Below are 26,916 nucleotides of genomic sequence, written 5' to 3' on the forward strand. Positions count from 1 at the left end.
CATTGCTGAGCTAAAATCGGAATCCACACAGGAAGTAGAAGGGGTGCTGCTTTGGCAACAGGAAATGGGAAATATACTGATTGGTTTTTGTTATGTTTCCACAAACCTCCATGGCAAAACATTTTACAATACTTCTAAAACAACAAGAAAGCAATCAAACAAAAGCTCTTTTGTGGATGGTGAAGGGGGAAAAAAAAAATCACCAACCCTCATTCGATCATCTGCACCAACAAAGTAGGTTTAATCATCCTATACGGTCACTCGTCATATATATGGCTGGAATGAGTTGGACAATCCAGTTTAAAATTTAAAAATGTTTTTTTTGACTGGGACAAAACATTTAAAAGCATTTAGTTGTGTGTCACACATGTGAATGCTGTGACACACAAACAAGAACATTTATTAAGACTGCAGACATCAAAAAGGTTACTGTTAACAAGCTAGTAAGAGCTCAAACCAAAATACACAAACTATCCTGTCCAGTCCCATATCCAACTCCTTTAAACAAATGCACAGGACATTTTAGCTCTCAGCTTAGGTGACGTGCAAAAACATTTGATGTATGAGCAGCTGTCTTCAAGAAAACATTTTTTTTTTTTGCAGAAAAATACAAAAACAGCACTAAAAAATGCAGACCGACCTGCTGGATGAACGTGTGCGCCCCCTGTGGGCTGAGCAGAAGGATGGCTCTGCGTAACGTGTCCCGGTAGCGATTCAGCTCCTCAGTCCTCATGGTGGTGAACAGGTTGGTGAAGACTTTGCTAATGTTCCTGTCCACCCTCTGCAACGCGACATCGACACCCTGACGGGATGTCTGATCGAGAAAGCCCTGCAGGCCGCGGATATCTGGGGACACAGCAGAGAAGAAAATTCTCTTTAGATATGTCAACAAACTGTAAGGAGGGGAGGAGGACATAAAACGGTGTTTTACAATTCTAAACACTTCTCTGCACAGTCAGACTGACTCCAAACACAACATTTACAGGGAACAATTCACGCATGTCAGGGTGAACAACAGCTGTAAAAAAAGAGATCAAAAATCAATAAAAAAACATAGAAACAAGTCAGAAAGCTGTTTGTGTCTCACAACAACCTCTACACGGACTGTTTAAAAGCTTAACACAGGCAAATGTTAAAGCTCTCAGCTTAGTCATGAAAACATATCCTCGAAATATATAGATTTAGGCATTAAAAAACACTGTAGTTTCTGTGGTAAAGTTGAGAACAGTCAACTCTAAATGAAGATGACCGGTATCTCTAATGGCATTTCATCCAAGCCAGCATTAAACGTCGGACATCAACCTGCTGAAAACGGTGACAAGTTTTTCTCCAGGTCTTTTTCTAATTGACAATATTTCAGGTCACTTTGGTCAAATAACTGACACAAATACTATGTCACAGCAACTCAGTCTCACTGGTGACGCCGACGTTTCTTACCCACGTCACCGAGTTGCACTTTGCTGACATCTCTAGTAAAAGGTATGGATATTCTTTTCATCATCTTTGTTCAGGGAATGTACCCAACCTGTCCTTTATTAGTAGAAAACCTAGACAAGTCTTCATTTATTAGTTTCACCAAAGGTTTCAGTGTCATGTGTTTTGTTGCGTGTGTTCTGGAGCCACAACAGGGGTACGTTTGATTTTCTCTGTACCCATCCCCTGTACTTATAGAGGGAAGTGCAACATTTAAAGACAGGATCTGCTATTCTTTACGTTTTGATGATATTCCTAGAAATGTTTGCATAATATTTCCATATCATTGTTTGAGGAAGTGTAGATAATATTTTGTTTAGTAGTTTTCCTAACGCCAACCCTAAACCATTTGTTGAGGCTGTGTCAACGGAGGCTGATATCTTTCTTTTCTTCAAAACTTTTATTGAACATTATAAGAAATACAGACCAACAGTCTGTTCACAAGTCATCAAGAACATTAGTCAACACACAATCATAACACAAAGTGTCAAGGGGGGGTGCATAACTCATTTTTAGGGGCTTTTTTATGGAGATGCATCTTCTTTCTTGCGCTATTATACACCCTGTTGCATGTAAATCAGAGGTCCTGATAAACAGAATAGGATGTGCAGCATCTCCTGGCAAGTGAGTATCTAAGATATATACATTTTAAATGCAAAAAAAACATCACATAACCTAATACATTATAGTCCTGGGGTGGCCAAGGGATCTATTTCATATATAATACTGTCGTGTCCTGTGAGCCAAACATCACTGCATCACTGGTGCGGTCCTCGATGGGAAAATCTTACCCTGACACAAAAGAAGTCTAAAGGTAATTTGAGTATAGTGTCTACAAGAAGGGACAGAGAAGATTGGACACTTTGAAGAAGCTTAGGTCCTTCAGTGTTTGTCCCAAGATGCTGCAGATCTTCTGATGGCTACTTCCAGCAGGATGACGCGCCATGTCATAAAGCACAAATTATCTCAGATTGGTTTCTTGAACATGATAAGGAGCTCACTGTACTTAAATGGCCTCCACAGTCACCAGATATGAATCTAATACAGCACCTTTGGGATGTGGTGGAACAGGAGATTCGCATCATGGATGTGCAGCAGACAAATCCGCAGCATCTGCGTGATGCTATGATGTCAACATGGACCAAACCCTCTGAGGAATGTTTCCAGTACCTAGTTTAATCTATGCCAGGATTAAGGATTAAGGCAGTTCTGAAGGCAAAAGGGAGACCAACCCGGTACGAGAAAGGTGTACCTAGTAAAGTGGTCGGTGAGTGTAGGTATAACAACAAATGGTGGTTAATCAGTTTTCAGTTGTATTTTTTCCCCAATATAAATTTCCACATCAAAATGACCCAAAGTATCAGTAATATATTTCTTTAAATAAATTTTTCTGGTCATTATGTCAGTAACTGTGTGCTTATTTTCATATAATTTTCCATTGATATCAAAATCCCTTGTATCCAATGTATCCATTGGATACAAGTGTTGTGTCTTCCTTTACTTTTAAACCTACCAATGTAAATACAAATGATGGTTTATTAAGAATGAAAACAAATTTGGTTGGATGAACATTCATCAAAAATTATAATTTGTGTTTTTTTCAACTTTATACAGCACGTTAAACACCCACAGGACCAAATACCTGTTCAAAGAATAAATATAACAGCAGTGATTTGATAAACAATATTAACCCAATAATAAAATCAATAGGACCTAATGGTAAATAAAACAGCCCTGTATTAAAATAATAAAACGATCATATAATCCCTCAGAATGAAGTAAAGATAGAGATAAAAAAATATATATTTGACATTCAATGGTTAACAAGCTATTTAAAAGTCAACATTTCAGATGAGTTTAATGTCAGGTGAACAGTTGTATTTTAATAAGTGATTTTACAAAAACAGGTCATGCAACACTTGCAGCTCTAAACAAGTTTTATTTAGTTGGACTGAGGCCAGAAATTGCTTTTTGGATTATAAAGGTTTCAGTCTGCTGGTTTAGACTGAATGGCAGGACTTAGAAATTAGAGAAGGAGCAGAAACAGAAACTCAGAAATAAGTTAAAGTGAGAATGTTGGTGTTGAAATACAAAATGGTTCAAAACAAGTAACAAGCTTAAGAGTTGGATGATGGTTTTAACAAAAACTATAACGTGGTTGGTTAGTCCAGACTGAAACTTTTCACTGGATAACCGCTTTAAAATTCTACTGCTGGGATATCTAAATTAAATCATATGATTAAACTAAAATAATTTCCACGTCAGCGTATTTATATTGTTCTCTTCTGAGTTGTCATCCAGCACTTCTGCATTATGACAAATGTGAAAAATTGAGACTGTCTGTTTCAAAAAAATCAGCAAATCCATCCATGCATCCATCCACCAACCATTTTCCTGGTGCCTATCCCCAGCTGTCAATGGGTGAGAGGCGGGGTGCACCCTGGATAGGTCGCCAGTCTGTCGCAGAAATCAGCAAATAAAAACATAGAAAATAAAAGAGGAGACTGCTTTGCGTGTCTTATTATTATTATTATTATTATTATTATTATTATTATTATTTCAACGTCCACAGGACACAAACCACTGTTGCAATCTATAAATGCAATCCTTTGTCACCCTATTGTACAGCTCCCTTTGTTTGCAATTTCATATGAAAATGCACTGCTTTTGATAAAAGAAAAAAATTATATATATATATATATATATATATATATATATATATATATATATATATATTCCAGCATGACCTTCACATGCAATTAGCATAAACTGCTTACCAGCTAAAGCAGGAGGTCACTTAGCTTTTGGACATATAAACAATTCTGCCCACCTGAATGTCAAAGCCCACTTGTTATGCATGCCACACATGTGCCGACGCTACAGCATTTACACAACTTGTGCTCAAATTTCCCTGCAGGTAACCATTAATAACACCATTTTATCTCATTTACTGCTATTATGCTTGTCTGCATTGATGAAAATTCACATGCCTTGAAATAGACGCGTAAAACAGAGTGAAACTGACAGCGTGACCTATGTCGTGGTTAATTATGCTATTATATAACTACTTGGTGGCACTCGAAGCTCCAAAATTTCATTTGATCCTTAAACCTCATGAAAAAAGTTTCAAGAGGGTGAGTTTACACCAAAAGTAACATGCTCCACCAGTTGAATGCTGAACTAACCCACACTAGATCCTTATACACGTACACTATTCAGAATGTGAGCACATCCAAAAGCAACATGCTTGCTGTAAAGATGTAACATAACTTTATGTTCTGCAAAGTCTCTGTCAGACACGGGTAAACAAGAGTCATTCAATACAGCAGTTTTAAGGCTTATACGCATTCATCAATGTGACTGTGGCTCATTAAACCACCCCACAGAAACAAAAAACAAACCAAAAAAACAAACAAACATATGACTTTGAGAGAAACAGTGTGATAGAGACGCTTGTTTTTGGTAGCTATTGGAGGTGATGGAACCTCTGAGAGGCATTGACTGCATCTCCACGCCATCCACGTCTGAACACGACAGCATCAGTTTGTTTGAAACGTCATTCAGACCATAGACGGGCTCCTTTCCAGATACATTTCTTTCTCTTCCACTCAGAAAAAGGCAGCTGAGCTGGGTTCTGTACTATTACAGCTGCTGACAGGTTGTTTGGGCTGAACATCTTTCACTTTTTAGCTTCCCTCCATCTTTCTTAGTCTATTAGCACTGACAGCCAGCTTGCACTGATCGCCCACCACCACTCTCTACTCCTGAAACCTTTTTTTTTTTTTTTTTTCTTTTTTCCAGCGGGGTCATTTCATCTACCCTGCTCCCCCACCCCAACAATAACCACCATTTTTGTTCTCCCTTAAATTTTCTTTCTATCGATCCATCCGTCACTCAGAGTTTGCCGCCCACTCCTTCCCAGAAAATCGGCAGGGGCATTTACTCCGGGAGAACAAACGAGAAACTCTTTTATGAAATTTGAAAGTCAGCTCTGTGACTCACCCTTCCCCAATGATTACAAAGGCAATACCTGAAGGCAGGCTCCGTTGAATGCAATATTTTATCTAACCTTAGACCTTGTGTCCCTCATCTAATAAGCGGTTCAACATTCTATACAAAACATTTGCTCACCTATGGAAGGAAAAAAACAAATAGAAGCAAATAATGGGTATTATCGTCATCATTCTTTATATATATATATATATATATATATATATATATATATATATATATATCATATTTTTCTGTTGAACCGACTCAAATTGAACACAATTGCTGAAAGGTAAATTTCACATTACAGCAACTAGAAACAAATGCTAAAAGACTGCACAAGTTTGCTTTATTTGGAAAGGATCATGGTCACATTCCCTCACAGGAATATGAAAACACAACTTAAAAGGTGCACATTTGGAAGTTACACATTATTTATTTTATTTTCTGTACATGCCCTTACAATTGCCCAACGTGTAGAATGAATTATCCTCTATTTACTGCAGTTGCCTGTATAGGCTGAATTAGTCAATTCATGAGAGAATGGTTTGGGCTGAATACTCTGGACGTGGGCATTGATGTTTACACTACCCTTGTTAAACCGATCCATGCTGAGCTTGGACCGAGCTTGGATCAGTTAACCATGCCGAGCTTGGCTCTGACGACCGTTTACACATCACGCTAGCACGGTTCCTCGCCTCCTAGTGACGATCTACGGTACTACTGCTCTCTGGGATTGAAGGAGGGACTCAAGCAAATCAAAATGGTGGTGTCCGTAACATTCAGGAAGAATTTATTTTACCGAGTCGGCTTTTGGGACGTGGATAAGACAAACAAACGTCTAATCAGGATTTACAGACGCAGGAAACAACGACAGACGTTGAGGTTCATCACACTGCTAAGCAGAATCATCACTGGAAACCGTGTGGCAAGGTAAGGAAGCTAGTATTTGTATGAATGTCTGAAACCGCAAAATTAGTCAGCTGACTGTAACGAGATGACGCGGTCTGCTCATGCGCTCTTTTTTATCCGAGAACCGAGCCACTGAAAAACCGGGCCGAGCCCATACCTCGAACTGGTCTAGATTTAGCGCGGTCTGGTTGTGTCTGGCACAGTTCAGTTCAGTTTGCGATACACTCAAAAGTTATCTCAGTTACCGAGCTCGGACCAGTCTTGGCACAGATAAAAAAGGGTTGTGTAAACGGGGTAAAAGAGGCAGATGCTTTTCCTCTTCTGCCATGCACATGCACAATACAGGTGTCATTCAAACTTGTTGCCAGAGGGGGCAGAAGTCTGCAAAACATCCTGGAATGTACCTTATGGTCTTTTGAGTTTGCGCAGTTGAGCCTGAATGCATCAGAAGACTCCTGAAACAATGTTCTTGAAAAATGTATTTCACTTGAGTCATTTAGCTAAAAGGAGAACTGTAATTTGGAGAAAACTATATGCAGCTTTTCAGCACAAACACCTCATACAAACTATCAACGACGGTGGTGGAGGGCTAATGATATGGGTTTTCTGCTCAGAAATAGCTGGGTACCTTGCAAGCACCGAGTCAACTATAAACCTCTCTTTTATGAAAATGTAAGGCCATCTGTTCGTCTTGGCCCAAAATGGTTCATCAACAAGACAATGTCACAAACACAACAGGATATTGTAAAGTATTACAACGGTTCCTTCAAAGTCCAAACCTCAACATGATCAACATACCACGGTAGGACCTTTAGAGAGCTGAGCAGAAACAAATGTCTGAAAACCTCAATAAACCGAAGCAATGTTGAAAATAATGATAACTGAAATTTACTGATCTCACAATGGAGAAATTCACTTCTGCATCTTAACCCATCCCCTTGGGGAGCAGTGGGCTGCCACTGTGTGGCGCCTGGGGAGCAACCAGGGGTTAAGGGTCTTGCTCAGGGACCCAGAGTGGCAGTCAGTGGGAGTTGAACTCAGAACCTCTGGTACCCAAGCTCAACACTCTAACCACTAGGCCACCACTCCCCAATAAAAAGCTAAAATTCTTCCCAATGTGAGAGAGACCTGAAACTTTTGGATCATGAGATAAGCTGCAGAATAACCTTCACAAACAGGTAAGACCTACATGGTTTTGATAAAGAATCACAACCCCCAAATGACAAAAAGATGCTCCAACCACAAAGACCGGGGATCAAAAACACAAATACTACTAGGATTAACTGGAATGTACGTAGGTGTTGACTAGGAATCTGTCTGTATAATTATATTTAATTAACTTTTTTTCTAAATTGCCTTGAGATGACGTGTTGTGAGTTGAAGCTATTTGAATAAACTCAATATTAGATGGGGTGCTTTTTGCTCAGGGGTTGCCAACCAGTTCATCATCAAGAGCAAAAATAAAATCCAGCAGCATTGCAGTAAGGCAGGGTTGCAGAGTAAATGTGTGATGTACCGTCAAGCAAAAATTACTTTTGTTATGAACTGATGGAAAGTTCTGGTTTAACTGGACCCTAGTGAATGGTTGAGGTAACCGCAATGAAGATGGCAGAGCTACAGACGTGTAAACACGTCTTCACTGGTAGTAGTGAATATTTTTCATGAGTAAATAATCAATATTTCTTTTAAATAAAACACCCCACAGACTGCAGTTAAAATGACAAGCCTGACAGATCTGTCCAGTTGCTGCAGAGAACAGGGAGATGAGCAGCATGTTTGCCACTCCTGTTATAGCCGATCAATGCATTTTGAGTTTAGCCCAAACATGAAGGACATTTCTGACACCGGATCAGACGAGGAATCGAACCGTTTCATGTGAGCACCAGCTAACTTCCAGATGTGAATCCACCAGAGCTTCACTGTTTTACCAGATACTTCATGCAGATGGTAGTTATACTTCCATCCATACGTTTTCTAACACGCTTTATCCCGCTTTACACCCTGGACAGGTCACCAGTCTATCGCAGGGCAACACAGAGACAAAAAGGACAACCAACCATTCACGACACACCTAAGGAGAATTTAGACAGGCCGATTAACCTAAGAGTCATGTTTTTGGACAGAAAAAGAAAAGAGGGAAGTGTATTGTTTCAACATTTTTAGAGAACATTATGAACCTAAATGCTTGTTCAAATGACATGTTACTATATGTGTGTCCCATTGAAACACATAGTTGAACATCAGCAACTATATTTTAAAAAATGCAGCACGTGCCACTGTGTTCAGTCAAACAGGTGACCTTTGCATCCGTGGTCAGTCCAATATACGACAACTACTTCTGATTCCAGGGTTTCTCCCCCAGAAGTTTGCTTCTGGAAAGAGGGGAAAAAAAACTAATCCAACCTTTTCTTGAGCTCAAGCATTGGAACACCACAAGTGGAGGGCCTTGAAAGCAATTTGCAGAGCTACTCACCATCCACAGTTCAATTTCTCATTAGCCACTTTGAGCAAGGCACTGAGTTGATGTCTCAGCAGAAATGCCAACACTCATCTGTGCTCATCAAAGTCACGCCGATCCCCCCCCCCCCCCCCCCCCCGCTGAATCCAGACAAAAACAGACAGGGTGACCTTCGACCGCAAGATTTCATTTAGATTCACACAGGGCAACTGTTGTCTTTCAGGTACAGTGCAAATATCTAAAGGCCAGTGATGCCTAATATTTGCATTTGGTTCAGATGCAGCAAACATTGCTGGTATTTGCAAACATGGCAAAAGGAATGTCGATATGTTTTCAGCATGAATTTTTATCAGTTAAAGTTTGAATTCTTGGCAGCCAAGGTTGGCACACTCTCTGGCCTCAGAAACAAAAAAAATTGAATCTTGGGAATATTTCTAAAAAGCTAGTTTTCCCTTACATTATTTTATCAAATAAATACTCATAGTAGAGATGGAACTGCTTTTTCCCCCCCCCCCAGCACGTACATTTTTAAATTAGATTCAAACAGATATCCTTACAACCCGATGTTAACTAACTTGCCAAATAAACAGCTGTTTGTGTTTCTCTGCTAAGACCCTTTGCACAAAATCAGCTGAAATCAATAGCTGCCTGGACAGAGACTGTAAAATTACACGTACAATCATTAAACCCCGAGGGCGAAAACAACCTTAGTTCAATGCTGAACCAAGTTCGGCTGCAGATCAATTATCCAGCTTTTTCAGCTTTTTGAAAAAGAATTGAATTAATTTACTGAACTTCCTGATGCAGAAACTGAAAAATGCTTTTAGATTCCAATAGAGAAAATACTTCAGTTAGAAAAACTGTACCAATAATAAAAATGTATCATATCTGACTCAATTCCATATGGTTCTCTACAATAACTAGTGAAGCACTGATGTATTTTTTTTTTTATTATTTTTCTGTTTTCAGCCAGTGCTTTCAGGAGCAGCAATGACAGCAATTCCTTTTTACTGTGAAACCAGATATATTAAGGTCTGTAGTGGAAGTTGTCTACCTGCTCGCTAAGCTCATATCAAACGACTGTGGAAGAGATCTCGTTAATTAACTGCGTGCGTCGTGAAAATATTGAAAGGGGAAAAAGTGAGGAAAGAAAGAAGTAACGTGGAGAGGAAAAAAGGAAGAAAAGAACGAGTGGAGGGTTTATGAGGAGGCATAATTGAGCCTTCTTATCCACACAGGCGATGACAGGTGTGACATTTAGCTTTTGGAGAGCACACTCTTCCTCTCTGTATTGAATATCAGTGGAAGACACACACGCACACAAAGGAAATCATTCTTCAGGCTGGTACAGTCATATTTACTGTTTCTGAGAGGACAGAATTTTAAATGAAACCCTTCTTGGCTTCGATTCATCCTCAGCCTCCATCCAGTTTAACATGATGGGATTTTCCACCGTAGTGCTTCCGTAGCTAAACCAGGGCTGGAGCTAGAAACAGTTTTCACCTAGTTTCACGTGAACTACTGTGGCCTTCCACATCCAGAGAGCAAGTTAGGTGCCACATAACACTTTAAATGGCTCTATCCACTCACCAATGACCATATTAGGTAGAGATTGCTGATAACACAACCGCACAAGTACAAAGGCCCTTATTCTGCATGTTTAGTTTGTTTCCCTGGTTCAGCACACCTGAATTATGTCAAAAGGTCTTTAGCATGTTCCTGCAGAAACTGATTATACATGAAGGAGCTAAGCAAGGCACATGAATCAGCTGTGTTGGAGCAGCAACACATCCAAAACATGCAGGACACTGTCGATTGGACAGCCCTGCTAAGCCTCCACTTACAAACAGATGTAACATTACCAAGCTGATTTGCTGTGTTACGGCTGCAGTCAGTCCTGGCCTTATTTTCCTTGTAGGGTTCGAGAGACAGGCCTTCTGCAGGTGGTATGCATTTCCCTGATTGGTGCTCTGCTGCTTTAAAGCTGCTATGCATGCAGCAGAGGAAAGGCTCTCTTCCTGCTCTCCCTCTTCAGAACCACCCATTTGATTTGGTTTGTAGCTTATCTTATTGTTGGGTTTTGTTAGGTTTGTTCTGCATTTGCTTATTTCTGGTTAGTTATGGGTTTTGCATTAATCCATTTTGGTTTCTTATTTCAGGTATTCCCTCTTCAGGTTTTATTTCTTTAGTATAATTTAACAAATTCGATTTTAATTTAACCAGAAAATCCTTGTGTGGTCTCCTTTTAATGTTATCCCACCAAATGAGCCTGGTGGACGTAACATGCTGATTTTGTTAAAGGAACTCTACCTGAATTTATCTTTGTCTGGATTTTTATGCAATGTATTCTGAGTTAAAAGATGTAATTTGATGATAACAATTGACAAATTGATTGCGTGATCTAGCAGGTCAAGGTTTTATTTTTAGTAGGAATACGGAGCAAACTAGGGACAACCCAGGACGACTTTTCTGTGCCAATGGCACAATGAGCTGCAGAGTGTTGCTGACAGGGTGTATGAACAGAACAGCATGGCATGCATGGAAGTGTTGACCGTTCACTTAAGAAATTATAATTTACCCGAGACGTAGCCATTTATGTCAGAGAAAACCAAGAAAAGTCCCTTGATTAAAGCCTTGTTTCCTCTGGAGAATTGTGCACAAACTTGAGGCACGTGTTAAGTCTCGTGAGTGTTAAGCGTTTCTCATTGGGGGGGGAAAAAAAAGTTAGGGGCATGGTTTACAGTTCAAACTTACTGTTCTCCTCACTCACAGTTTGAAGTTGTGCAGAATCAGGTATGCTTCCTTTAACAGTCTTTACACACAGTGTTTGACTCGTTTAATAACAAATATGATTGCATATATGGATATGAAAACAATCTTTTCAGCTGTGTACAGTTCACTGCCCTGTCTTACTTAAACTCTGTTAAGGGCCAGTATCAAAATAAACAGCAGGAAAAAAAACCAGTCAGCTCAAGTTTTATACCATTGGCAATCTGAGTTTCTATTAATGTTGAACTTTTGTTTTTACAGTGTTTTGTCCTAAATTAGGTAAGAATAAAAAAAGAAGTCATATTTAGTTCCCTGTATTTATATTGTGGAAATCCACAGCAAATCTCATCTCCAGGCATTTTAAAAGGTTCAAATTTATAGACAGAAATATAGAGTAAAAGCTATAAAATGATATAGACTGGTAAAAATGAAACCAACTGTAGAGATTTAAACCTGACATTTTCATTGGCCGTCTCCATAAGCCTCCTCCAGCTATATTTACCCAATAAACACAATTTCTGGCTGGGACCGCCACTGTCAGACCCAGAGACTGTGGCCGTCAAAACCCAAAGAACCAGTGCCAAGCAACAACCAGAAGCGGTTTAGCATTGAAACTAGTTTTGGAGTCTCATAGCCATCACGATATAGATAGTTGGTAATGCTTTGTAAAGCTTCTGTTATTTTTTAGGAAAATTTGTATCAAATTGTCTAATTTATTGATATCTAATACCCATTATTAAACAGAACTGACTATGAATTATAAAAAAGTCCTCTTTTGCCCCGTTACTATCAATCATTTTAAGGTTTTCTTCCTATTGCCTAACACTTTACTATCCCTGAATTTATGGGTGAATATAAGACGGGTTAAGGGCTGTTTGTAAGAGCAAACTGCAATAATGTAGCATGTTTGTAATCTTAGGGACTATTCAAAGAGTTTTGACAACTAAAGTAAACTCAAAATTTTTCATACCCCATGCAAAATATATATATAATTCGCATTCAACCAAGAAGGGTATGTTCTTATGAAAAGATCAGAACAAAGCAGAAAGAGAATTTAAACATATTTTATTTAAAAGATTCTATGTTGAAATTCTGTATACTGTTCTCAATTGATGGTAAAATATTTCGGAAAATATGACTTGGGCGCTTCTTACCTACATTTCTGGAAAGGTCCTCCACTATACCTTTAAATACTCAATCCACGAGTCCTTTGCTTTTATTGCACATAACTTAATTTACTGACCAGTTTCCTTTAAATTTTTGTGTAACGTGGATCAGTTGTGTAGTTAGCAACACCTGGCATGGATGTCATTTCAATACTTGTTTTATCCAACTGTAAGCATGTATACAGATGTTGCTTTCCCTGGGTGCCCACTGGAACAATTAACTGGTTATATTCCAATCAGTAACATTCTTTAACATGGAATATGAAACCATAATGCCTCTAATGAAGCGATAATAACACTGCAGCCTTGGGATTGGGTGTTATTTAGCACCTCTGCTTCCCACAGGTATACCACTCCCTGTTGGCAGCAGCACAACCTTCCAACCTAAAAACTCTTCCATGGGGACGTACAGGATAACATGATGCAGTGTTCTAGATGTTGTTAAAGATTCATGAGTTGTTTGGTTTCTGCTCAGTGAAGTAATAATAATAATAATAATAATAATAATAGCATGAGGTGTATGTTTCAGTCTACATTTGACCACTTAGACCTGCAGTAAAGTTCTGATCATGCCTGGTGCTTTGGGGCCTATAGATTCATTTCTCTTGGTTAAAAAAAAAAAAAAAAAAAAGGAATGAAGTGATGATGTGCTGGATAATTCATTCCGTCTCCGTACGCCTCTCACATACATGCAGCTCGTCTCAGCGTGTTACCTTCAGGAGCTGAACATCCATGCAGACTACCCGCACATCAACAAGTCTCTCACTAACCGGGATGATGTATAATTTAACTGCCGGGGTGCTGCTCGTGATCAGAATGCGATGCTGATGCACGGAGCGTAGAAAATGCTAATGCGGGGCTCACGAATGCCCCTCGCTGCTCGGCTCCTGCTCCCCTGCCAAGGTGCTATGTAAATGAAGCCAATCAAAGACCGGAGATGCACTTTACAGCCGCCATCACAAACCTATCAACTGTCATCTGAGGAGACCGGGATGAGGGCAGCTCCGGACTCGGAGCAGAAATAAAAGACTTTGTTCACATTCTATATATTAATGTTTAAGAGCCCTCATATTTTAATAAGAAGCAGCTCTACGTGAAGATGTATTTTAGGAGCATCTGTGAGCATGGCCGTCATTCCAGCTCAATTCATTTTACATCCCTAAACAGAGGGAGGACCGAGCTACATGAATTAAATATACCGACTACATTATTCATTATATACAATTTACTAGGTTCTTCGAATGATATCAATGAAGATAAGGAGAACATGATCATATGGTCCCGAACATCAAGCTGCTGAAATTTCTCACGCATCATTTTTGAAGAATGAAGCCCCTCCTGCCGGTCAATTACAGTTTAGCCTGATGAAACTGAAACTATTACATCGTATAATTCATAAAGCTTGTAACGGTGCATCCATATGGTTATATGGATGCATTATTTAAGGGTTAAGGTTTTTTATATTGCTAGTGGACACAATTCTTCCACCAGCAGCAGAAATATAAGCAGGACTTCCATCCCGCCTCAGCTTGCAGCGCCTTGCTACGCTTTCTCACATTTTGTCACGTCACAAGCTCAAATTTCCATGGTTTCGTTGTGGGTTTTCGTGAAACAAAGTAGAGCATAATTGTGAAATGGAAGGACAATGATGCATGCGTGACAATCTTTCACAAAAAAGGTCATTTTAAAAAAAGGTTTTCTCTTTTTTTTGCATTCGGCTCCATGGTACTTTGTAGAGCCACGCTTCACTGTGGTTACAGCTGTAGGTCTTTTGTGGTGAAGCATGTGTCCACCAACTCTGAACGCTTAGAGACTGACAGTTTTGGTCAGTTCTCCTTTGCAAAATAGCATCAAATCTGTGAGGATCAGTTTTCAAGTGTTTACTAATCTCTGTTGGACTGAGGTCTAGGTTTTTACTGGGCCGTTCTTTGATCCAGACTGTTCAGCTGTGGCTCTGGCTGTATGTTTCGGTTCTTTTCCTGGTGGGAGGTGAACCTCCAGCCCAATCTTCACTCTTGTGTTGCCTCTGGCAGGTTTTCTTCCAGGGTTGCCCTGCATTTGGTCTCATCCATCTTCCCATCAGATAAGTTGATGAAGAAAACCATCTCCTCATCATTAGGCTGCCACCACCCTGTTACACCACAGGGATGATGTAATATGCAGCGTTTGGGGTTTGGTCAAACAGTGCTGTGCAGGGAGACTAAATAGTTGGATTTTGCTCCCACTTGACCAGAATACCATCTTTCACACGTTTGCCGTGTCCCTGCACTGCAAAAAGGGAACTAAAGATAAGTAGAATATTCTTGAAATTAGTATATTTTTACTTGATTTGAGCAGCTAAATGAGACCATTTGTCAATGGAATGAGTATTTCCTGCACTTGAAATAAGATGATGGAAATGAGTTTTCCTTATTTTAAGTGCAACAATTCTTATTCTATTGGCAAATAGTCTTATTTACCTGCTGAAATCAAGGAAAAATGCACACATCTGAAGAACATTTTACTTACTTTGAGTTCCCTTTTTGCAGTGTGCATGGAAGGGATGGAATTTATATTTCCCTTTTCTAGTCCTACGACCACTCAAAGTGCTGTAAACTACAGGCACATTCACCCACTTGCACGTTGCCACTTTTGGCCCTGAGTCACAAGGGTTGCAGAAAACTGCAAACATGACTTCTTACGGCTTTCTTTCAAATGTAGAAACAGACAATTGGTGCTTCAATATGGCAGTACGGAATACAATAAATCCGCCCGCACTTGAGTCCTACACTGTGCGAGCCCTTTTGTTCACCTGAATATTTTTTCTTTCAACAAAAGCCTTCCTTCCTCCTTCCGCCACTCTTCAATAATGGCCAGAGTTTGTGGAGTGTATGACTGATGGTAATATCCACGCAGCATGTAGCATGCAGACAAAAATGTTCTATTTTCCTCCCATCTGCCCAAAGGCACCTGTTTTTTACTTGTTTGTTGTATCCACTTTTCTAATTATTATTTTTGTCATCCCCCGTTCGTGGCAAACTACTGTTTACCACAACTAACAGTTCTCCGCTGGAACGGTTCTGGCACCAGAGCTGTAGATCCCTGCAACGTCTCCAGATTTAATACGGAGCACTGCATCTCTGTCTGATGCTATCCTCCACTGGTTTTCTCTGTTTAGGTTGGTGGCCTTGCCTTAGCATTCCAGTTGTGTCTTTTTCCATCTTGGAATAAACAGCCCAAGATTTTTTTTTTTGCAACGTAACACTGCTTTAAACTGTTTCATAGCTTTATTCTGTGCATTTCTACTGTGTTCCCCGGCCTTTATGATGATGTCTGTTTACTAGAGGTCTCCAAAACACCTTTCAGTCTTGAATTAATCCAGTGAATAAATTACACACAGAGGAACTGCAGTTAATGAGTATGTGCCTACTGGTGGCAGTTGAACAGAAATACATGTAGTATTAAAGTAAGGAGTGCTGAATAATACATTTGTTAAAAAAAATAAAAACAGAAATACATTTAAGCAGTTTCAGTCAGAGGTTGACATCCACCAACAGCAGCGTAATCCTCCGCAGATTGATTGGAGTCATATTTATTTTGTTCAGAATGTATTTGAACTTCCCCTCCCCCCCCAGAGAGGATGAATACACAACAAACTGCAATGATTCTTTCAAACAAAACAGCAGGTGCCAAAACCAAAAGATTTGCTGAAAGGCATCAGTTATGGAGCTCGCGGAAAAAAAAAAACAGATTAGGAGTGGCTGACCTGTTAGTATTTAACACAACACACGTTATAATGAAGGGATGCTCACAAAAGGATCACATATTCCCTTGTTGGGTTACCTTTTGGCTCTAAAAGTTACTGGCTGAATTTCTTGATTGATGACAGTAAAAGTATGGAATAGGGATGTCATTACTTAATACATCGATACATGGCCATGCGAATGCAACATTACAGTTTTTATTTAATTTTTTATGTTGCACCAAGCCTCGTTGTTTTTGGATGGTTATAAGTCAGTGTTTGCAAATGTGCTTTGGAATTGTTGGATAAGATCTGTTTGTGATAGGTTGCATGTTTTATGAGGTTGAATAATTAGGTTCAGCCGTTTGGTATACGAGTTGCACAACCCTAGTATAGACATGTAACAATAAGAAAATATAATGATAAAAGGACTCTGAACCTTTAAAGGGGGGAAAAAAAAGTGATGATGAGTAATGAGGTCACCAACATATTTTGGTTCTTAGTCATACCAAGCTGAGTTTCAGGATTTATAGAGGAAAGCTTCTTTAAATTTGTATTTAATATGCAGTTTCTCTAAAGTGTAAGAATGGTTTAAGATTAATGTCAACAGTTTTGCTTCATGTGTAGCGCCATATTTCACTACTTTGGTCATACTGTAAGGTCACTTAAATGGTTGTTGGTTATGCTCAGTGCAAATGACTGTGCCCACATAGACAGCAAGGATCTCGTGGAGACGAGCAGAGGTGGACACATTTTAATTTCGGTGTGATGGCTCTAAATCAATAGAAATATTCTTTTTTTCCCCCCTTTCATTTACTGCTGTGGTTGGTGAAAAATAAAAACAGTATATTAACATATAATGGAACGGAACCGTTAATTAATGACTTCTTGTTTTCCCGGTGTATGAATACGACGTGATACAGATGTCAATTTCCCATAGCCACTTTTCACTCACAGTAAAGACAGAAAAACATGCCTTTCAAGTAAGTCAGATGTGTCTTGATCTTTGTAAAACAGGAAAAAAGGTTCCATTAAAACATTTCATTTCCCCCCTCCCCTGCCAGAATCATTAGACTGATGGCAAACCTTTCAGGTTTCACAATGCGTAGTACCAATCTTGTCATATGACATGTAATGTTTTTCTTTCCCTGCAACAGCCATTCGTTTCCATCAACATGTGCAATAATTATTGTGTAACACGCTATAAGAAAAGTTTGTAACTGTTTTTAAAGTGCACTGACTTTGGGTTTAATGTAAAAAATTTTTTTTTTTGAAATTATTTGATACCTTTTTTATCCTTCACGTGTGAACAAATGAGAATGAACTATCTATCCATCTATCTACTCCACTATAATCATCCACAGCTACAGTCAAAGCAAAAAATAAAAAGAACCAAAACAACTGAAATAAAAAAAAATGCTTCAAGGAGGGGTGGGGGGTTGTGAAGCTTATCTTCCCACCATGCAGTAAAGAAAAATGTAAGGTGACTAAAGCTTGCTGTTAGTGAACTGCAACAAACAGAGGCCTCTTGCAGTCACCATGTCTACTTAACAGTGTTGTAGTCAAGTCACTATGCCTCGAGTCCGAGTCCAGGTTCGAGTCTCCAGTGTTCAAGTCCGAGTCAAGTCCAAGTCATTAAAAAAAATCTGAGTCGAGTCCGAGTCGAGTCCTTATTGATCAAGTCGAGTCCAAGTTCCGCACTAAAGTAAGCATAGCCTACGTGTTTTTAAACTAAAAAAAAATCCACACTCCACCACATTGCACTAATAATTTAGATTTTAAAATCATACACCAAATAATATTCTAATGACATATTAAAATTATAGCCTGATGATATAAAAAAAAAAGTCGAGTCTTTTTCTCAATTTCCGAGTCAGAATGATCTGAATGTAGGAGTCCGAGTCCAAGTTCAAGTCATCAGTGCTCAAGTCCAAGTCACGAGTCTCTAAATTTAGCTAATGACTCGGACTCGAGTTCGAGTCTCGGACTCGAGTACTACAACACTGCTACTTAACCACCATTAGATATTATCTACATTCCAACTTTCTGTTTGGGAGTCATAAAAAAAAGCCTTTTCTGTTCTAGCACCACAAATACTGTTGTTAGGTCAGATGAGATTTTCAGAAACAAATACCTCAGCTGAATCTGCCGTGAAACAAAGAACACATAGTTGGAAAAGCACCTCGTACCCACTGATAAATAGGGTGGAGGAATACAGATGCTCCAGCCCCGTCCCTGACGAGTTTATTAGCGTGCATGACATAATGAAGTCTTTGAAACTCCAGAGTATTTAACCTAAGAACTTGAGAATTGGTCGTCATTTTGTTATTTAGCACATGCAAGCTAATGCAGAATACATGCTTGTTTATACAGTGTTCCCATATGCTTTATACACTGCAGACTTCTGTATAAGTATTGTATAAGTAAGCACATCATGAGCTTTGTACAATCCAGAGTCAAAATCCTCACATGTGCACACATACCTGGTAAACAAGCTGATTCTGATTTGAAACATATCCGCAAATTACCAATGCACTACATGGATGATTCAGACAAAAGATCAACCTTCTTCTATATCTATGTTAGTCTCCCGATCTAAATCCGTTGGAAAACATGTGGGCTGAGCTGAAGAGCAGAAAGCTTTGGAGAGGAACCAGGACCCTGGATGATGCAAAGATTGTAAAGTGAGGAATGCTCAAAGATCCCTCTTCATGTATATAGCAACCTTCTGAAATGTTGTAGAAAGTATAGTATCCTCTGTTAGCATGGTATAATATAGTATAAAATAGCATAGTATAGATAAATCTTCATTAGCAGGATTTTTTTGTTGTTGAATAAATGCACTAAAATGAAATCTAACCAAGATCCATACCTTTAGATAGACACACCTATTTTCCATCAGTTTTATTCCTGTGTACACAAGCTGTCACGCTCCTGACACCTGCTCTGCCAACGCTGGAACTTGTATCCCAGGAAGAGAACGCAGCTATAATTGGTCGCAGCAGATGAAGAGCAGTGCCCTTTTCAAACTACGCTCAGAACAGACAGTGTTGCCAGACTCAGCTTGCTTCCACATTGTTGTTCTGTGACTCTGCTGTGAAGTCTGACTTTCTCCTTTCAGCTCCTTAATTCATACAGGAAGGTCTCCTGAGGAACTGGTACGCGTCAGGTAGATTGCTGGTTGCTGCAGACCAACAGAAACATTTGTGGGGAGACGAATCTCTCTCCGTATATCTTTAAATGAATGCATTGTTAGATTCATTGGGCGAAAGAAATTTCACGGCGTGTTGGGGCCCTGACGCAAACCACACGGCCTTTAAATGCAGGCGGTGCACATAACAAGCTAATAGCATTGATTTAGAGAAGTGCTGAAAACACAGATGTCTGCATCTAGACTAAAAGACGATTAAGTTCAGTGCACACAGTAAAACATGAGAAACTCATTACAAAGCAATGCAAGCGCGTTCATTCGCTGTAGCTGAGGCAAATCTAATAAAACCCCACAGGAATTATGTTTGTGTTATGCTACATAACAAAAAAAATCCTGAGCTGTTTACAGTGGTAACAAGAACTGGTTCACTCCTGTGATAGACCCCGGGGGTTTGCGCTGCGTAAAATCAGAAAACCACTTAGTCTGAGACAATACGTTGTGCCGATCTCTTCGGTCCAGAAAAACACATCAAATAGAGTCTATGTTACAAATTTTAAAACTCTGTAAAACTTTTGTTCTCTTTGTTTTGTCTGCATTCCCTCTTTAGCTTCCCATACACATTCCCTCAGATATATGATACTCAAGCTTCCCCAAAATATAAATAATTCTTAAATCCTGCTTTTTGTTCTGAGTAGCATTTCTGGGGAAAAACATATTGTTATACCAACAGAGTTATTTTACACGCCCCATTTGAGTGAAATTTTATGTTAGGGTTGACAAAGAACAGCAAAGTGATACAATAAGACTTGTTTGTTTACACAGGAAACGCTGACTTTCTTTTTATAGACAGAAATTAAAATACATAATACAGACACAATGGCACATCTTCAGACTACAGACAAAGCACTGTAATGAAATACCACCATTAAGATTAAGGATGAAAAAAACATTTTAACTGCAGTGATGTATATATGTGTTCATTAATATGATGCCAAGTGGAAAAAAAATCAGTAACAATTTCACAGAAACAACTGTTACTGCTGACCAATCAGGAAGAGTTGTACTAATTTAGCAAAAATCCTAAATCCAAAGTGGATATCCCCTCATATTCACCTCAAGGTTAGAGTGCAAAGCACACAATTAAACATTGGTTTTATACTAAAAGTGATTTACATCTATATAAGTTCATACATTTTGTCTTTGCATTTGTAATTGACTCAGATTGTTATGAGTAAGTCTGCTATAGTACCTAAACTGAGTGAACATAATTTGGTTAGAGGTATGAAAGTACACCAGAGATGTAAAAATGTTTATGAGATGCCAGAGAAATTCAGCATGTTGTTTCCATGCAGAGCAAACCGTAGAAGTGGCAGTGCAACCCCAGCTGGACAGCTGGCTCAATGAACATTCTCACACCTTTCCATCTCATGCAAGAACTCTACATTTGATTGTTTGAAAAAATATATTTCTAGTCACAAATAACATGGACGGTCATGGTGTGGAAACATCCATCACTTATAGTTGTTTTCAAACGGCATTTGGCAAGCTATGAGATTAATGGATGTTAAACAGTTGACTTCAGGTTCACCCAGAGCAGAAAGTATAAATAATTAGCCAATATTATCTGCTTATTAATCTTGTGTTATTCTGGAAAGATTATAAAGCCAAAGCAGTACAATACTGTAGGTATGGTACCTTTTTTGCAACATTAGAGTTTGAAGACTGTTCATTTTTGTGAGAGTTTATTCTTAATTTTTGCATGTTGGAATTTATGTTTTTTTCTTTCTTGTGACAATATTTCTTTAGAATAAATCCTATATCAATGGAAAATCTGTTTAAGTCTCCTTAAATGATGACCCATTTATAAGGAAAGAAGTATGGTTGGGTTGAGTGCCGGAGTGTATGAGCGACATTCAGTTACCGGTAGTAATCCCATGTTTTCACAGTCTAAGATCCAACTTCATCCTCCATGATTTCAAATTTCTCCCCAACAAGTAAGCGTTTATCAGAAACTACATCCGGATTTTGGGTGAGGATGCAATAGCCTGGCTGCAATCTGCGATGTTCAAACCAGAGTGACTAACAACACTAAGACTATCTGAGTTGCAACAGGGACTGTTTGAAGAATGGAAACTATCCCATAGCTGCGTGTGACCAAGCCGGTAATCAGCCTGAAGATGAGGTACCAATCAGACGATGAGTTACCCAGCTCCGGTAAAGTATTCATTTCTTGCAACAAAGTGATAAATGACCAAAGACAAATTCATTGACCTATGATGCTGATTTTAAATAGCACTATTTCACAGCAACTGTCATGTCAACAGAGTCGAATGCATAGCCAATTATGTAAAATTCAATTCAGTCCAGATTCAGTTCCAATTTGTCCATTTCCTTTTTAATGCAGTCATGCGGTAGTATTCAGATGCAGCTACATACAGTCCAACATGACCCATTAGGTCAAATACATCTGGTAAAAAGGTTAAACAAAGAACATTATAACAGTATAATAACTAATAGTTAATATTATTGCATTTCTATTTAGCAGTTTAAATATGTGTTGCCTTTCTGTTACCAATAGAAGCAGAGAATGTTCTATATCTATATTTGTCATTTTTTTTAAATACTGAGAAACTTCAATACAGAAGACATATTGTGAGAATTTCCCATCCATCCTAAACCACAATGCTAATAAAAACCAAACATTAAAGTATAGAAAATGCACAAAAGAAAAGTCAACACTGCACTGACCCTGCGACATTCTGTGCTCCTTTGGAATGCTAAGAGTTTCACTACCTTTCAGACTTTTATTTCCCCCGTATAACGAAAGGACTCATGGTCACCCAAAGCTGCCTGCCTGACAGTTAGCTTTCGGTCCATGCATCCCAGCATCGCTCGGCTTTTTGTTCTGAGCCAGACTCGGCTCTCAGCGCTATCTGCAGTGTCACTGATTGTCGATAAAGCCTTGAGTTTGCCAGGCAGATAAAAGCCGGGTGGCTGCACCTTTCATGCATTCATGCAGACAAACGAACACGCTCACAGAGAAACCAGAAAACACTGCCGCCCTTTTACAGCAGAACAGTCGCAGAGGCAGAGATCTGAACTGTGGAGGAGTGAGAGACACAGACAGTGCTAACGTTGAACGTGGAGGGATTGAAATCATAAAAGAAATCCTCTTTAAAGAAAATGAAAGATGTGGTTAAAGAAATAAGGGGACATATCAGGACAAGCGGAATAAGAACTGATCCATAAACGTCATGACTTGAGACAGGTTTTGACTCAAGGTATTATTGGGCATTCAAAACTGATTCTTTCACATCTCTACGATAGATATGAAGGGTTGAAGAAAAGCGACAGATCAACAGCAACGAGTGAATCAAAGCACAGGCTCTGTAGTGTCTCAAATTTTGTCACATTAAAATATATTTGCCAAAAAGAGGCCCACTCTAGAGGAGCTGCAGAGATCCACAGCTCTAGCACTGGGATCTGTCCTAAGGACAACATTAGCTGGGCACTCCACAAAACTGGCCCAAGTGAAATGGTGGCAAATCAGAATCAGAATCAAGTTTATTGCCAAGTAGGTTTGCACTTACAAGGAATTTGACTTGGTGTTGATGGTGCAGACAAAATAGATATAAATACAGAATCTAGAAAACTGCAAAAAGTTCTGTTTAGTGTTTTGGGACAAACCACGAAGGGAACACAGCAGGGTGGCAGGGACAGATGCAACCAAAATTAAACCTTTTTTCTATATATAAAATAATAATTTGTGACCATGACCAGAAAATTGATGTTCGCATATGCTCTCCATCTGACTGAGCTCGAGTTATAAAATGATGAATGGCCTATGCGTGCATAGCGTTTTATAAAGTCCCGTGAACCCCAAAGTACTTCACACTACATTCAGTCATGCACATCCTGACAGTGGTGAGCTACATTGTAGCCACAGCTGGTCTGGGGCAAACCTTCAGAAGCAGGGCCACCATAAAATCGGCGCCACCGGACCCTCGGCCCAGCGACAGCAGGCAAAGCCGATGAAGAGTCTTGTCCAAAGACACCACTGAGACAATCAGAGTTGGGCGTTCGAACCGGCAACCCACCAGTTGAGGAATAGCTCTTAGCTCCTACACCACCACAGTTAAAATGAATACAAATGCAGGGCACACTTTTTCAGATTATCTGCTTAACATTTTTAAAGTCATATATCACCTTTTGCATCGCTTCTCAACTACAAAGTGTTGGTCTGTCACACAAAAGCCCGACAAAAGCACACTAGAGTTTGTGGTTGTGACGGAAAACTGGTATTTTGCATCTCTAGAGATGCAAATACTTTTGCAAGGTACCATATGAAGGAGCTATCTGGGTCTGTATCACATAATTTCTGTAATCTTTTTATTTATTTTTTGAGTGATTTCTCTGAGACGTATGTGCTACTACAAACACTGTTGATAAAAAATGTTTCAAGTCACTGCTTTTACCTGAGAAAATAAAAAGGTAAAAGTCATCCTTGATTAGTATCTGAACTGCAGATTTATCAGAGAAAGGCTGAATATTTAAGATGTGAGAGAAGCAGAGTTGCTCATGCTGCTGCAGCTGGTGATGATTATTAAGCTATGTTGGTAATGTTTAATATGTCTCGCTCGCCTTGTTTCCCCCACACATCCAAAATTAACCACTGGACAAGAGTTTAAGAAGAAAGACAAAAAGAATCAATAAAAACAAAGCAAGATGGGCACTTTTTAAAAAAAAAAATAAAAAATCTCACAGCCATTTTCATTCCAGTTCAAAACATTGTTACTTTTTAAAGGCAAACCCGGGGCTGTTCATCGATCTGTTTGTTGCCTGCCAAGAGTAGGAGGCTCAAATAAGATTGGGAAGGGATTAAAATGAGGAGTAAAGAAGAGACACAGAGGGCGACGTCTCACTAACGAACACTGGGATGCTCCGGAGACGCTCTTCATGAAAGCTTTTGTTCTGTGTTTCGGTGTTAATGGGAAAATAACACTGACGCCTGAGCAGATGCAGACACAAACAATTAAACGGCAGCAAGATGACGCACAACAAGAGCTGCTCTGCATTTCATTTATCAGGACAAAACCCATTTCAGCACACAGAAGCTCTTACAACTTCATGCTACACAGGATTCGACTTCAGCTTGTCTCTATGCGGTCAGTTTAGGTACAGTATGCATCTGCAGTCCTGATTTCTGGTCTGGACTTACTGATTCATCTGCTGATACACTTTCTGAGTGACTTCTTTAATTACAGACAGCATGAAAGTGGCATGTTATGTGACTTGTATCAGCACAAATGCGTTCGCCCAAGCAGAAAAAGGTTGGAAAGTCTGACTGTAGCTGACTGGACTCCCAAGCCTGATACTTTGAGGAGAAACAACTTGGTGAACCAGTGTGTAAGAAAGCTAATGTTCCCCAGAAACAATTGGACAATTTTTCCATTTTTCTCCCCCTTAAGAGCAAAATATCCTAAGGCTGAATGATATACAAAAAAAAAAGCATATCGATATAATAGAAATCATGTTCATCAATATCGATAATTATCAACAAATTCAAAACGTATATTTTAAGTGCAGCCCTGGTCATATTATGCTGTTGCTTAGCAACCTATTTAGATACAGAGCACACAAACGCTGAATTCAGACTCAACCCTTTATTCAACCAACTTTTTACCAAAACTGCAAGTTTTTTTATAAAAGAAAGGATGTGTGCTCTCTGAACTCTTTGAAGGGGTTGGTGCTTGGTTCCTGGGTCTGCATTTGTGATTGTTTGGGAGGATGTAATTACTGTAATATTAACCTACATGATAGCACTTTTGATGGCTGCACGTAGCACTTCTCACCGGACTGGGGCGTAAAAGCTCCAATGTGCACAGAGAAAAATATGCATTGGTCTGCAGCAATACGCTTCATAGTCTGTGTTTTTGGGCCGTAATTTAGGGTCCCATTTATCTTTCAACACTCCTCTATTCTCCTCCCAGAGTTTGGAGCTGCTCTCCAGTGCATGTTCTTCTTCGTTCTCCACCTTTGTTTTCCCTTTAATGTCGGTAATTTTGCCAAATACGACCCATTTATACAAGCAGGCAAACCCAGTAAAATGGTGACAGGCGAGTACACATTAATATCAAATAGATAAATGACTGGAGAGTCAAAATAAATTAGAAAATCTAAATAACAATAATAATAATAATAATAATAATAATAATAATAATAATAATAATAATAATACATTTTATTTAATAGCGCCTTTCTTGCCACTCAAGGTCACTTTACAGAAAATAAAAATGAAAATACAAAAATACAAATAATGAGGAGAATAAATGAGGTACGTTCAAACGTTTTTGGTGCTGTGTGACAATGAAAGTTTCATCATTATGACACACATTTCTTAATCCAGTATAATTAGTTAATTTCTCTCCTTTAATCACTAGAAGTGCATTAGTTGCATTATTGTTGTTGTTTTTCTTGTACCTCAACCAATCACAACTCTTAAAAGACAGCCACCCGGCAACGGGGTCAACTGCACCTCCTCACTAAGATAAAAATTTCTGACATTTCCTTACTCTGAGTCACTCTCAGCAGCGATTTGAGTCACTCTTAAGCTAAGACTCTTAGGTAGAAAATTTTTAGTCTGAGAAAGGAGCTCTCTGATAGGACTCTGAGAATCTTTGTAAAATACGGGCACTGAGGCCTCTACTGTCATGATTTGGGTTTTGTTATGGTTTATGTTTGTTATTTGATTAATTAGTTCACTCTCCTGCCTTAAGTTCAGTTTCTGTTTTGGGTTCTTTCTTGTTTGGTTTGTATTATAGCTTGTGTCCTGTTAGTCTTAGGTTTAGGTTCTGAATTAGTTTTGGTTTATGGAATAGTTTGGGTGTTAATGTGGTTTGATTTTGTACTTTGTTTTATGTTATCAGTTCATCTGGCCTGCTCCAATCACGTCTGTCACCAGCCTTTATTCAGATCACCTGCCAGTATTCCTTCACCTCTTTGTCACCACTCTATTTGTCTTCCTGTCACTCCCCTTCATCAGTCTCCATCCAATCAACACTTTTTCCCCCTGATCAGCTCCATCCATTCTGGTAATTAGTTTCACTCTGTTCACCTGCTCACTCCTCTACTTATACCTGCCTCTGTCTCCTGCACTCGTCCAGATCATTGTCTTTACGAGCCCTTGGTGAGTTTAGTCCAGTGGTCCTTGTTGTCTGTTCTGTTGACGTAACCCGATTGAACCTGTTTTTCCTGCCCTGTCTGACTGCTTTCCCGT

At 39.2% G+C, this 26,916-nt stretch overlaps 1 protein-coding gene across 1 annotated transcript in view; it reads right to left on the reverse strand.

The window, feature by feature from the left end:
• Positions 1-26,916, reverse strand: part of LOC105939594 (glutamate receptor, ionotropic, delta 1a) — a 332,951-nt gene that overhangs the window by 252,587 nt on the left and 53,448 nt on the right. Inside the window, exon 2 of the mRNA XM_036142376.1 lies at positions 641-846. Coding sequence (XP_035998269.1) covers positions 641-846 — 206 coding nt within the window. The remainder of the gene's footprint in view (positions 1-640; positions 847-26,916) is intronic.

Source organism: Fundulus heteroclitus, chromosome 10 (genome assembly GCF_011125445.2).
Source record: "Fundulus heteroclitus isolate FHET01 chromosome 10, MU-UCD_Fhet_4.1, whole genome shotgun sequence".
Classification (NCBI taxonomy): Eukaryota; Metazoa; Chordata; class Actinopteri; order Cyprinodontiformes; family Fundulidae; genus Fundulus; species Fundulus heteroclitus.